This window comes from Macrotis lagotis, chromosome 1 (assembly GCF_037893015.1).
Source record: "Macrotis lagotis isolate mMagLag1 chromosome 1, bilby.v1.9.chrom.fasta, whole genome shotgun sequence".
Taxonomy (NCBI): Eukaryota; Metazoa; Chordata; class Mammalia; order Peramelemorphia; family Peramelidae; genus Macrotis; species Macrotis lagotis.
Window position 1 is genome coordinate 610,951,473 of NC_133658.1, and position 14,473 is coordinate 610,965,945.

Sequence of the window (14,473 nt, forward strand, 5' to 3'; positions counted from 1 at the left end):
TTGTTGCACTGATGGAATGAGCATCAGTTGATCATCACCCCGATGTTGCTATGTGGGTGTACAATGTTTTTCTGGTTCTGTTCATCTCGCTCAGCATCAGTTCATAAAAATCCTTCCATGCTTCCCTGAATTCCCATCTCTCCTGGTTTCATGGAAATGAAAGTATATTTTGTCAAGAGCTTTTTTTGAATCTTTTAATATAGTCATTTGACTTAATTTCATTATTTAAATAATCAATTATGTTAATAGTTTTCTTTTGCCAAACCAACCCTGCATTCTTAGTTTAAATCCCACTTGCTCATTGTCTTTGTATAAAAAAATTGGGGGCAGCTAGGTGGCACAGTGAATGGAGCACTGGCCCTGGAGTCAGGAGTACCTGAGTTCAAATAATTACCTAGCTGTGTGGCCTTAGGCAAGGCACTTAACTCCATTTGCCTTGCAAAATCCTAAAAAAAAATGTTGTTTATTGTTTCAACTGCTTTTTAGTTAATTCTCTAGGATCCTCTAAGTATACCATCTTATTGCCTGCAAAGAGTTAATAGTTTTATTTCCTCATTGCCTGTTCTCATACCTTCAATTTCTGTCTTGTCATATTGCTATAATTAGCCTTCCTGTTAAATACTGAATGACAAGTGGTATCTTATACTATTGATAAAAAGTGTTTAGTGACAGACAGTAGGAACTTCATTTTTCCATCATCCCTCCTAAACAATGCACCCATATAGTAAATCCTTAATTACTTCATACTGTGGAATCAAATGAGCAGAACAATCACTATTCTAAGAACAATCACTGTAATTCATGCTTTTTCTCAGCTTCTTGTCACTGTTTCTTCTCTTCTCTTTCTCTCTTCCTGCCTATGCTATATTAAGCTTATTAAAATGCAGAAGCTGGGAGTGGGTAGGTGGGGCAGTGAACAGAGCACTGGCCCTGGAGTCAGGAGTACCTCAGTTCAAATCTGGCTTCAGACAATAATTACCTAGCTGTGTGGCCTTGGGCAAGCCACTTAACCCCATTGCCTTGCAAAAAAATAAACAAACAAACAAAAAACTAAAATGTAGAAGCTGCTTGAGGAACATAGTGATTTCTTAATAAATATTTATTGAGATCAGAGCCAAGATGGCAGAGTAGAGGCAGGAATTCCCAAAAGCTCTTCCACAGACCACTCCAAATGCCTTAAAAGTACACTTTAACTAAATTTTAAAGTGGCAGAACCCACACAAAAGACTGAGTGAAATAATTTTCTGGCCCAAGACAACTTGGAAGATCCCCTGGAAGGGTCTGTTCCACCAGGATTCAAAAGGGTCACCTGAGCAAACCAGCTCCAGCTTTCGAGGGACAACTCATGGGGTATTTGAGTCCCTGAAGGTGCTTGGGTCAGTGGCAGCGGGGTAGTTTTCAGACCTCTCAACCTAGGATTGCCAAGGACAACTTGGAAGGTCAGTGGGAAAATTCTGCTGCACCAGAGTGGACATGGAACCCAGGTCAGAGCAGGCCTCAGCACAGCCTCACTGCAGGAATCTGCTGAACCACCCAACAGCTGCTTCCAGAGTGCTCAGCTCATGGACAAAGGAGTTGGGGAGACAGCAAAGGTCTGGAACAGGACTCTGCTGCTTTGCCTATACTCAGATCCAGGTCATAGTCTGGCACCCCATATTGCCATAGCAGAGCAGGAAGCCTCCTCACAGCTCCAGGGTAGAGGGGAGTGCTTGTGGAGACCAGAGCACAGGCCAGGAGAACAGTCAGAGTTTGAAGGAATTGAGGGCACTGGGGAGCAGTGTCCAAAACCCCTCAAATACTTGGGAAAGTGCATTAAAATCAGATGATAGACTGGGAAAAAGAGCAAACAACAGAAAAAAAGAAGACTCTGACCATAGACAATTACTTTGGTCTCATGGAGGATCAAAATACACATTCAGAAGATGATGAAGTCAAGAAAATAGGAATGGGTCTCAGGGTATTTCAGAACTCAAAAAAGATTTTGAAAATCAAATAAATAAGGGAAATAGAGGAAAAATTGGGAAGAGAAATGAGAGCAATGCAGGAAAATCATGAAAATGAAGTTAGCAGTTTGGTGGAGGTACAAAAAATAATGAAGAAAATAAAATCTTAAAAATCAGTTTAGGTCAATTGGAAAAAGCAGTTCAAAGGGTCAATGAGGAGAAAAATACCTTAAAAAGAAGAAATGACCAGATGGAAAAGGAGATATAAAAGCTCTCTAAAGAAAATAAGTCCTTAGAGCACCAGCCCTGGAGTCAGGAGTACCTGTGTTCAAATCCAGTCTCAGACACTTAATAATTACCTAGCTGTGTGGCCTTGGGCAAGCCACTTAACCCCATTGCCTTGCAAAAACCTAAAAAAAAAAGAAAAAAGAAAATAAGTCCTTCAAATGTAAAATGGAGCTCAGAGAAGCAGATAATTTTGTGAAAAATCAAGAAACAATAAAACAAAACCAAAAGAATGATAAACTAGAAGAAAATGTGAACTATCTCATTAGAAAAAAACAACTGATCTAGAAAACAGATTCAGGAGAAATAATTTAAAAATTAGAGTTTTACCTAAAAGTCATCACCAGGAAAAAAAACCCTAGATTTCATTTTTCAAGAAATTCTCCAGGAAAATTGCCCTAATATTCTAGAAGCAGAGGGTAAAATAGAAATTGAGGGAATCTACCAATCACCTGAAAGAGATTCCAAAATAAAAACTCCCAGAAATATAATAGTCAAATTCCAGAACTCCCAAGTCAAAGAGAAAATATTACAAGCAGTCAGAAAGAAATATTTCAAATATTGTGGCACTACAGGATTACACAAGATTTAGTAGCTTCTACATTAAGGGCTCTTAGGACTTGGAATATGATATTCTGGAAGGCAAAAATCCTTGGATTACAACCAAAAATCAACTACCCAGCAAAACTGAACATCCTCTTTCTTTTTTATTATATAAATATTTTATTTGTTTTCCAGTTATATAAAATAATAGTTTCTACCTATCATTTTTGGTAAGGTTTTGAATTTTACACATCCCCCCCCCCCAGAAGGCAGCCTGATAATCTTTACATTGTTTTCCAAGCTATTCATTGATCAAAATTGAATGCGTTGAGAGAAAAATCATATCCTGGAGGCAAAAATAAAATATTAGAGATAGTAAAATTATGTAGTACAGAAGACAACTTAAAAAAAAAATTGAAAGTAATAGTTTTTGGTCTTTGTTTAGACTCCATAGTTCTTTCTCTGGATACAGATGGTATTCTTCATTGTAGATACCCTAAAATTGTCCTTGATTATTGCACTGATGTAATGAGCAAGTCCATTATGGTCACTCATCACCTCCATGTTGCTTTTAGGGTGTACAGTGTTCCTTTGGTTCTGCTCATTTTGCTCAGCAACAGTTCATGCAAGTTTTTCCAGGCTTCTCTGAAATCCCATCCCTTCTGGTTTCTAATAGAACAATAACTGAACATCCTCTTTCAGAGGAAAAGATGGATATTTAATGAAGTAGAGGACTTTCAGACTTTCCTGTTTAAATGGCTAGAACTGAACAGAAAGCTTGATCTGCAAGTAGTGGACTCAGGTGAAGCATAGAAAGCATGAACAGGAAGGGCAAATCAGGAGGCACTTAATGATGTTGAACTGGGTGTATTCCTGCCTGGGAAGATTATACCAATAACTCATATGAAACATCTCATTTATTAGGTCAGTTAGAAGGAGCATATGTAGACAAGGCACAGGAGGGAGCTGAATATGAAGGTATAATATATTATAAAGATGGTGTCAATGGATGAGAAAAGAATGTACTGGGAGAATAGGAAAGGAGAGTAGAATTGGCTAAGACATTTTACATAAAAGAGGCAAGATAAAACTTCAGCAATGGAGTGGAAGGAGGAAGGTGAGGGGGAATGAATGAACTTTCATTCTCATAAAAAATGGCTCAGAGAGGAAATAATATATAAACTCAATAGGGTACAGAAATCTATCTTACCCTAAAGGAAAAAGGAGAGGAAAGGGATGGGAGAAAGGGGACAGGGGAGAGGAGGGGGAATGTAGCTAATTGGAAAGAGAGGGAATATTGTGGGAGAGGGTAGTCAGACACAACACACTTTTGAGAAGGTACAGGGTGAAAGGAGAGAGAGAGAGAGAGAGAGAATAGAATAAATGGGAGTGAGGAGGACTAGGATGGAGGGAAATACTACTAGCAACTTTAGGGAAAAAACTATTAAAGCAACTTCTCTGATGAATTTGTGATAAAGAATACAATGTAACCTGGAGATAGAGCCCATAGCATCTGAACACAGACTAGAGAACATTTTTTTCCTCTCATTTTATTTTTGATGAGGTTTCTCTGTATTTGTGAGGGGAGGGAGGTTTATGTTTGCTTTTACAAGACCATTGTAGTAATGTAAAAAATAAATACATTAAATGTAAAAAAAATTGGTTGTGATCAATAAATAAATATTGACTGATGGTTTGATTGAAAAGTCTTCTGTGTGCTCGGTAGACATGCATTTTGTAATCTTTGGAATGGGATTTCCTTTTTATTATTGTCTCTTGTGTTTTTGTTAGTATTGTAATTATTGTGTTGTTAATGTTGATTTTTGAGGATTTTCTTTGCTGAAGCTATTGAGTCAGGATCTCTGAGGATTCCTTAGGATTTTCTAGTAACAATCATATCATCAGCAAATATGGATAGTTTTACCCCCTCTTTACCTGTTTTGATGTCTTTATAATTTCATTCTCTTGTCTTATTAGGGTTGCTGGCATTTCTGGAACTATGTCAAAAAATAATTGGGACAGTGGGTTTCATTGACTTACTCCTGTATTTATTGGAAAAGAGTCTAATGTGTGTCTATTGCATATGGAGTTTGTTTTTGGATATCAATAGGTGCTTTTTATGATATTATTAAAAAAGACACCTCTATGCCTATACTCTGTAGGGTTTTTTGGTTGTTGTATAAAGGTGTTTTCCTTTGTCGAAGACTTTTTCTTCATCCATTGAGATTTTCAAAAGTTATGATTTTATATTAAGATGATATTTATAATGAAGTTAATAATAATAATAACAGAGAGGGCAGCTAGGTATCACAGTACATAGAACACTGACCTTGAAGTCAGGAGGTCCCGAGTTCAAAGTGTCTGAGCTTTAGATAACTTGATAATGTACTGTGTCACCTTGGGCAAATTACCCCATTATCACACACACATACACACACACAACACACACACATACAGGAAAAACTAAAGTAATAATAACAGCTTCTAAAGATCCTTTTCTCAGGCAGGCTCTGCATCTTGGAAAATAATGAAAACAAGTAGCAGAAGTCATCTGTCAATCATGATCTGAATTGTACTTATCTGTGTCAAGTGAATTATATCAATATAACTTGTATTGTATTGCAACCCCCAAATGATGCAATAGACCCAGCTATTGCCACAGGACTCCTACTTGCATGGACACAAATCATGCAATCAATATATTGCCCTGCATGGCAGGCTAGTCTTGGGAAGATCACTCAGGTCCCAAATCTAATTATTCTAATGATCCTTCTGCTCATTTATGAATCATGTATAAAACATCTGACTTCATAAAAGCAAGATGGAGTTCAAAGGAATGGAATAATCCTGTGATTTGTTAATCATTTCTTTACAAAGAAAGTAATGAACCACTATCTGATTTATGGCACTGTGTATCCTGCCTGCTTTGGTTTAGTAAAAACAACTTGTTTAACAAGGTAATAAAATGATTTTAGGTGTTTTGGTTTTTAATAAGATTAGTTATATTTGTCTCCCCAATGTTGAACCATCTTTGCACCCCTGATATGTAATATTTTGATTTGCACTCACCAAGTCAATGTATGACTTCTTGGATAAATCCTGTTTGTCAGAATTTTGTTTAAAATTATTTAGTTAATTTTATTAATGATATTGCTTCTAGCATTCTTTTCTGTTTTATTTTTTCCTAGTTTAGGCATTAGGAATATATTTTTCTGGTAAGAAGAAAGTACTTTCTCAATTGTTGAGAATAATTTGTGAAGCATGGGCACTGTTTTTTTTAAATTTTTATTAAAGATATTATTTGAGTTTTACAGTTTTCCCCCAATCTTGCTTCCCTCCCCCCACCCCCACCCCACAGATAGCACTCCGTCAGTCTTTAATTTGTTTCCATGTTGTACCTGGATCCAAATTGGCTGTGATGAGAGAGAAATCATATCCTTAAAGAGAACAGAATTCTCAAGACATCTGGGTTGTTTTTTTTCCGAATTAAAGGGAATAGTCCTTGTACTTTGTTCAAACTCCACAGCTCCTTATCTGGATACAGACAGCCAAAAATTGTTCCCAATTGTTGCGCTGATGGAATGAGCAAGTCCTTCAAGGTTGAACATCACTCCCATGTTGCTGTTAGGGTGTACAGTGTTTTTCTGGTTCTGCTCATCTCACTCAGCATCAGTTCATGCAAATCCCTCCAGGTTTCCCTGAAATCCCGTCCCTCCTGATTTCTAATAGAATAGTATTCCATGACATACACATACCACAGTTTGCTAAACCATTCCCCAATGGGCACTGTTTTTTAAAAACATGATAAAAATCTCCTGTGAATTCATCAGGACTAGGAGTATTTTTCTCCCGTAGTTCCCTTACAATTAGATGTATTTCCTTTTCTGATACTTTTATTTAAGAACTATATCTAGTTTTTGGATAGTTTGCATTTTTTCTAAACTTGAAGGCATGCCTCTATTTCTTTTGTGTTTTCAATTTTGTTAGCATATAACTGCGCCCAAATACATTCTGATTATTCTCTATTTCTTGTGGCTTTCCTCATCTGCTCATCACTTTGCTCATCTGCCTTTTTATTGATTTGATTTTTTACTTTCTTTTTAATCAGATTAACTAAAGGTTTAGCAGTTTTATTATTCTTTTAAAAAACAAGCTTTTAGTTTTATTTATTTCTGAAAGGGGAGGAAGTGAGACATGGGACGCATTTTGGAAGGTGGCTGAACTGATATCCCAGCAGGCTCCGAAAACTTTTTTTTTCTAATCCACGCCTCGGGGCGTGACCAAGGTTTAGGGAAGGAGCGAGAACTCTGATTCATTTTTTCGAAAACTCTGTCGGTCAAATTGAACACGTTTAAGTAGATTAAAAGACTGGATTTGGAGACCACAAAGAAATGGCATCAGAAGGAAGACTGATCTACACCCCACTTGTCTTCATTCTACTTTTCGCTACGGCCCGTGAGTGACATTTTACAAATGATTTTCCCATCCCCACCTCCCCCCCGCCCCCCGCCCCGCAGGGGTCCTTCCTCTCGTCTTTAGGAATGAGATCCCACTGCCCCCCAGTGCGTCTGTCTGTCCCCAGCTGTGATCCTGAGAGCGGTCACGAGCTTTCTTCCTTCCTCCATAGAGTGCATAGGGCCGCCCCCCCCACCTCCCCGAACCCCACTCCGGTCACTGCCTAGCTGCCAAGCCTCTCCCTCCCGTGCCTTCCTGCTCTGACCTTGCCCAGTCCCCTGACCAGTTGGGAACAAAACGAGAGGAAAAACCAGAAAGTCGGACCCTCCCTTAGCACCTCAGTCCCTCATTCGTTTCATTTCTTTTCTTTCCTGTTTTCTTTCATCTCCTTTCCATCAATCTAACCGTTCCATTCCGGCCCAGGAAGGTCAAGGGAAGCTCTCCGCGCTGGGCTCGGGGTGGGTTCGCAGCTGCAGATAACTGAGGAGCCCCCAGTTCTGGGAGAAGCTGAAAATCTTTAAATGGAGCCTGGCGCCGGGGTTGGTGGGACTACCCTGGGCTGGCAGCTGGTCTTCCAAAGTCCACGGGCACAGCGGCCGAAGGGAGTAGCCTTCCAGGGCTGCCCCCAGTGGAGTCAGAGCCCCGGCAGGGAGTGGTTGGGAGGGGGCCCGGGGCAGGAAAGATGAGGCAAAGCTGCACAATAGCGATTCTTTATGGCTTTGGCAACTAGATGGAGGAATGGACCTGAGTCAGACAAATCCAAGTTCAAGACCTCATTCATACAGTTAGTAGTTGTGTGACTCTGAGCAAATCACTTAACCTCTCTCTTCCTTAGTTTCCCCATCTGTAAAATGGAGATAATAATAACATCCCACTTAGTATACAAATGAGATATTTGTAAAGTGCTTGGCAAACCTTAAAACACTGCAAATGCTAGGTACACCCATCTCAGAGCTTTTACTTAAGAGTTTCAGATGTGAGAAATGAGATGCAATATCAATCATTCTACAAACAGCACATATTAGGTGCTGGGAGTATAAATACAAAGAAATTTTTAGATTTCTATTTGCAATGAGCTTACATTCTGCTGGGAGAGTTAACAGATACATAAACAACATATTCAACATAAATATAAAGTTAATAAGCACATGAACCCTAGCAAAGCAGTGAAATACAAAATAATAATTTGTTGCAGAGGAAATCAGGAAGGTGGTGAGGTTTAAAGACTTGGAGCCTGGCAGATGAGAGCACCACAGTGTGCCAGTCATAGGAGGAGGAGACTGCTGAGTAGAACTTTCTGTTGTTTTTTGCCCTTCCTTCTCAAAAAGGACCATGATATCAGTGAGGTGATATCAAGACATGCAAGTGAATTGGATTTAAGTATTTAAGTGAAGGAGGTATGTGCAAAGTCCTCTGGAGCCATCTGGAGTGGCAAGATATACATCAGGACTACTGGAAATGGTCCCAACTACACTGGGAGACCATGGTCTTTTTTAGCTAGTTTTAGTTTGCTTCAGGCAATTCAGTGACTAAGTAGGTAAGGGACTGAGGCAAAGAATGGCCTCTTATACCTAATGAAAAAATGTATATATTTATACATATACACATAGATCGATATGCATATATATATATATATATGTGTGTGTGTGTGTGTGTGTGTGTGTGTGTGTGTATTTGTTTCACTCTTACTATTTTTCTTTTTCTGTAACGTACTCATTACCCACCCCTCCCCCAAACATCTCCCTCTGGAATGTGCTGCCTTGTGGCATGTGTGTGTGTGTGTGTGTGTGTGTGTGTGTGTGTGTGTGCATTGCTTCTCATAATCTCTGATGACAGGAACTGTGGGCTTGTTTTCATTCCCTCAGATCCCTCACAATGCCTGACACAGATGATTGACTTAAGACTAGAGCTAGATTGGCAAGTAACAAGCAGGATGTAGAACAGTGGCCTCTCCTGGCTCCCATCCTACAGGCATTGACAGCTCCAGGTAGGAGATGACTCACACATGTATACACTGAGGCACCACTGAGACACCAGGATGACAGTACACTCAAGATAACCTCATTTACAAATATGCAGATGTTTCCATACTGATTCACAGATCCATGACTATGTCCACAAACATTTGGCCACACTCACATACACACAGATACAGAAACACAGAGGACACTACCCCTAGAACAAGGGCAGGGAACCTCCAGGCAGGTATTGGTGTGGAGTTGCCAAAGCAACCACAGGTAGGACTCAAAATGAAATAAATCTAGCAGCTTTTAGGGGCAAATTAATTAAATGTTTGATCAAATATTGTCCATGAATGATGTTATGTATATCCAAATGGCCCTTGGCAGAAAAAAAGATTCCCCTCCTCTGCCCTAGACAACTATATATCCTCTCATGCATGCACAAGCACCAGCCATCAAGAAGAACTGTTCATAAATGGTTGTTTCTCTGCATAAAAACATTCAATCCTGTCACAGAGTCACTTATTTCCATCAGCTTGTCTGGACCTTGTTTTAAGCTGTCTCCTTTTAATCATAGCTTTTATCATATGATATTCCTCAAATGGTAACACCATACTGATACCACACATGTACTCAATTACTCACACACAGAAACCTAGACACATGCATTCATATGCACAGCTACCCCTCATCAAGTCCCCACATATCTTGACCTAGGTTCATAGATTAATAAATTTAGAAATGGAAGGGAAATTAGAAGGCATAGTATTATAGATTTAAAGTTGTTAAGTCAACAAACATTTATTAAGTGCTTACCAGATGACAGGCATTGTGCCTATTACTTCTGATACAAATAATAACAAAAAGAGCGATAGTCCCTGCCTTCAAGGAGCTTTTATTCTTTTTTTCCAGAGGTAAAAATATATTATATACATATCACACATGCATATATGTTATCAAATACATGCTGTGTGTATACATGTGTGCATACATGTATGTAATTAAGTTCAGGTCATGTGCTAGTGACTCTTAGCCAATTACTTGTGTTCCCTTTGTCATCTTTTAACTTCCATGGACCATAATATTTCACTTTCTTAGCCATAGGAAATAAATTAATTTCTCACTGACAGAGTAAGAAAGTCTTAACAATTAAAATATTCAAAAGAATCTTGCTTGGACAAAATTCTAGTAGACAAAAATCACAAAGAAATGCAAACTTCAATTAGAGATTAGTTTCAGTAAGGCTATTAGAGGAGTAAAGGTTCTGTCTTAAATATGCTAGGGAAAAGAGGGTGAAGGATTATGATTATGTTAAAGAGGTTAAGAAAAAATCAACTAGTTAGAAATGTAATTTATTATATCTCTGTCTTGCTCTAAATTGTCATATTGAAAAACAGAGTTCAATAGCCATGGAGAAGTTTGGGACCTTTAAAGGAATTTCATAATTTTCCATAAACCATGTAGTCTTCTATCCCTCTATTTAATTCTGGGTTCAATTCATTGCTTCTTCACAGTGTCTAAGATACACACACACACACACACACACACACACACACACACACACACAGAAATGAGTACTAAACATTTTTCAACTGACTCCATTTTATAGTCTAGATGAACAGTTTTTAAACTTTTTGATCTTGTGACCAAAATCTTTTAGCTCTTAAAAAATTATTGAGGATACCAATGAGCTTTTTTTTTAAAAAAATGTGGATTATAACCATTATTTTTCCATATTAGAAATTTAAATGTATTGATATTATAATGAAAAATTTTGATCTCATAAATCCCTTGAAAGGATCTCAGGGAGCCTTAGGGATCGCTGAACTACACTTTGAGAACCATTGGTATGAAAAATAGTCATTCTCATACATTTGTATTTTTTCACTATGTGGATTGTTAGACCCAAATTTTTTGAGTTTAGTTAAGGATCTTGTCCAGGAACTTCCACAATGTTTTCTAACTTAATGTCCAGTATAATTTCATCAGAAAAGAGGAACATATAGAGGACTTTATCATCTATGGGGATTTCCTCCTCAACTTGTACTTTTCTCTGAAAAAAGAAGCTCATCTTTTCAATAGTAATATTTTTCAAGTCATATAGTCATGATGTATGGGAAAAACTTCATCTCTGAATATAATTCTGAATAAAATTTTTGAATTTCAAAAAATTAAATTTAATGTTCATGGCTATTTATATATATATACACACAATATATATATATATATATACACAAATATATTTAAATATATTTATATAAATTTATATATATATTTATATATAAATTTATATAAATATATTTAAATATATTTAAAGCATGACTACATGGGAAAGAATGTTAATTCTTAGTTATCTATGTCTTTTCAGAAACCTAGCTTTTCATATGAATGTTGAATGATGGTAAATCTGAACTGCATACCAAATATTTAAAAACTCAGACATTAAAAAGGGGTGGGAAACTTTATATCACTTAAAACATTCTACTAATAGAAGAGTAGACAAGTAAGGTTATCTAGGTATGGTGGCACATTCCTGTAATCTTTTTAGTTGAGAAGCCTAATGAATTGTTTGATTTTAGGAGTTCTAAGTGTCCACACTAATTCTGGTATGAATATGATTAGGCCCTGAGAGTGGATTTCCACCAGACTACCAAAGGAAGCACAAACTAGCTCATGTCAAAAAAAAAAAAAAAATCAAGTAGATTAAAGTTTCTCTGCTGAAAAGCATTAGGATGGGGTTATGAGTGACAGTTGCACTTTTGGGGAAATAAAGAGACCCAAAAGAGGGAGAGAAAGAGACAGAAGCACAGAGAGATACAGAGGCAGAGAGAGACAAAGAGAGATAACAGAGAGAACCAGAGAGCCAGAGACAGAAAGGAAGAAATATAATCCATTTTCTTATACTTATATGGATATTGAATTTTCTCAGAATGGTTTAAAGTCTGTAAGCTACTCTCACAAACACTTTTAAAAAAACATAAAAGAAGTTTTTAAATGTGAACATAGTATGCTTTGGTCTGGCTTCAGAACTCAGTTTCTTCTCTGGATATGGATGGCATTTTTCTTAACAGGTGTCTCAGGACTGTCCTTGATTCCTAAACTTCTGAGGGACTTTGTTTCCATCTTTCACAATGTTGCTGTTAATGTATAAAGTGTTCTCTTGATTCTCTCATTTCACTCAACATCAGTTCATGCCCATCATTGCAGGCTTTTCTGAAGTCATGATGCTCATGATTTCTTACAGAACAATAGTATTTTATAAAATAGATATGCCATAGCCTATTCAGCTTTTCCCCAATTAATGGGCATTCTAAGGAGTATTTCACAAAATTTCACAAATACATCGATTAATAAGCCTTAGCATTAACTTTGGTCTTTTTCCTTCCTTATCCATTTAATTAGATTTATTTTTGTTTTTAAAACTTTGTATGAGATCATGATTGCTACCCTGCCTTTTTTTTAACTTCAGCTGAATCACAATATATTTTGCTCCAGCCTTTTACCTTTACCCTGTGTATATCTCTTTGCTGCTTATGTGTTTCTTGTAAATAACATAATTTAGGATCCTGGTTTTTAATCCATACTCTGTTATCCACTGCTGTTTTATGGGAGAGGTAATCCCTTTCACATTCACAGTTAAGATTACTAATTCTGTATTTCCTCTATTCCATCTTTGAATTTTTCTTTCTCCTTTCCCCTTATGCCTTTTTTTTTTTAGGTTTTTGCAAGGCAAATGGGGTTAAGTGGCTTGCCCAAGGCCACACAGCTAGGTAATTATTAAGTGCATGAGATCGGATTTGAACCCAGGTACTCCAGACTCCAAGGCCGGTGCTTTATCCACTACGCCACCTAGCTGCCTAGCCGCCCCGCCTTATGCCTTCTTAACAGTACTTTGCTTCAAACAACTGTATCTCTGTCTGCCTTCCCTTCTATCAGCCCTCTTCCCTTTGCTTCTCCCTTTCCCCTTTTACTTTACTTGTTTTAACTTTTATTTTTCCCCTTCCCTTTTATCAGCCTCACTTTCTCTTTTTTTCTCTTTTCCCCTCTTTCCCTGTATGGTAGGATAAATTTTTAAACCCATTTGGGAATGTATGTTATTCCTGCTTTGAGCCAAATGTGTTGAGAGTAAGATTTACTCAGTGATCACACCCTTGCTTCCTTTCTCTTTATTATAAATAGGTCATTTGTGCCTTTTCAGATAGTGTTATTTAACCTTATGCCTTATGCCTTCTTCTGTTCATGGCTTTTCTTTCTCAAAGTATGCTCCTTTTATCTGTCCTAATAAAAGTACAATTCTCAAGGGTTCATTGATTGGTTGATTTATAAGCTTCATCATATCATTTCCAACTGTCCCAGTATAAATACATTCCTCAAGAGTAATGAGTTTGATCACATCACGGTCAATTTATACAACTACCCTCTGACTTAAATATGTTCCATTCAACTGTCTTAAGAAAAATACAGTTCTGAAGAGTTACAAGTATTGTCTCCCAGTGTAGGTATATAGACAGTTTAATCTTATTAACCAACATCCCCCCTACCCCCCCCCCCCCATTTCTATTTACCTTTTATACATCTGGTTCTGTTCTTTTTATTAGGTAAGTTTGAAATCCCTCTATTTCATTGTAAGTCCATCTTTTCCCCTGAAAGAATATATTGAATTTTGCAGGATAGTTGATTCTGGGTTGTAATCCAAGTTCCTTTGCCCTTCAGAATATCATGTTCCAGGCTCTTAAATCCTTTAATGTTGAAACTAATAAGTCCTGCATAATCCTAACTGGGGATCTCTGGTATTAAAATTGCTTCTTCTTCTTTGACTGCTTGCAGTAATTTTCTCCTTTAGTAAGAATTCTGAAATTTGACTACAATATTCCTTGGAGTTTAAAATTTTGGGATTTCTTTCTGGGAAAATCAATGGATTCTTTTAAAGCTATTTTATCTTTCTGTTTTAGAATATTAAGGCAATTTTCCATGACAATTTCCTGCATGTTATTGTCCAGATTCTTTTTCTGATTATGACTTTCAGGTAGATAATTTGTAAATTATCTCTCCTGGTTTCTACTTTTCAGGTTGGTTGTTTTTCCTAAGAGGTACTTTCTATTTTCTTCAATTTTTTCAGCCTTTTGGGTTTTGTTTGATGGAATAATGGTGTTTCACAGAGTCATTTGTTTCCATTTGTTCAATTTTATTTTTTAAAGTCTTATATTCTTGATATAGCTTTTTTGTGTCCCTTTCCAGTTGGCTAATTTTATTTACCAGCTGATTAATTTTACTTTTTAAATGATT

General features: G+C 37.2%; 1 protein-coding gene across 2 annotated transcripts in view; it reads left to right on the top strand.

Moving 5' to 3' along the window:
- Positions 1 to 14,473, top strand: part of LOC141507389 (hereditary hemochromatosis protein homolog) — a 73,882-nt gene that overhangs the window by 43,143 nt on the left and 16,266 nt on the right. Inside the window, exon 1 of one of the 2 annotated variants that reach the window (XM_074214988.1) lies at positions 6,955 to 7,226. The exons of the other annotated variant lie outside the window; for it this stretch is intronic. Coding sequence (XP_074071089.1) covers positions 7,163 to 7,226 — 64 coding nt within the window. The 5' untranslated portion in view covers positions 6,955 to 7,162. Of the gene's footprint in view, positions 1 to 6,954; positions 7,227 to 14,473 lie in introns of those variants that run through there. 2 annotated transcript variants of the gene reach the window in all.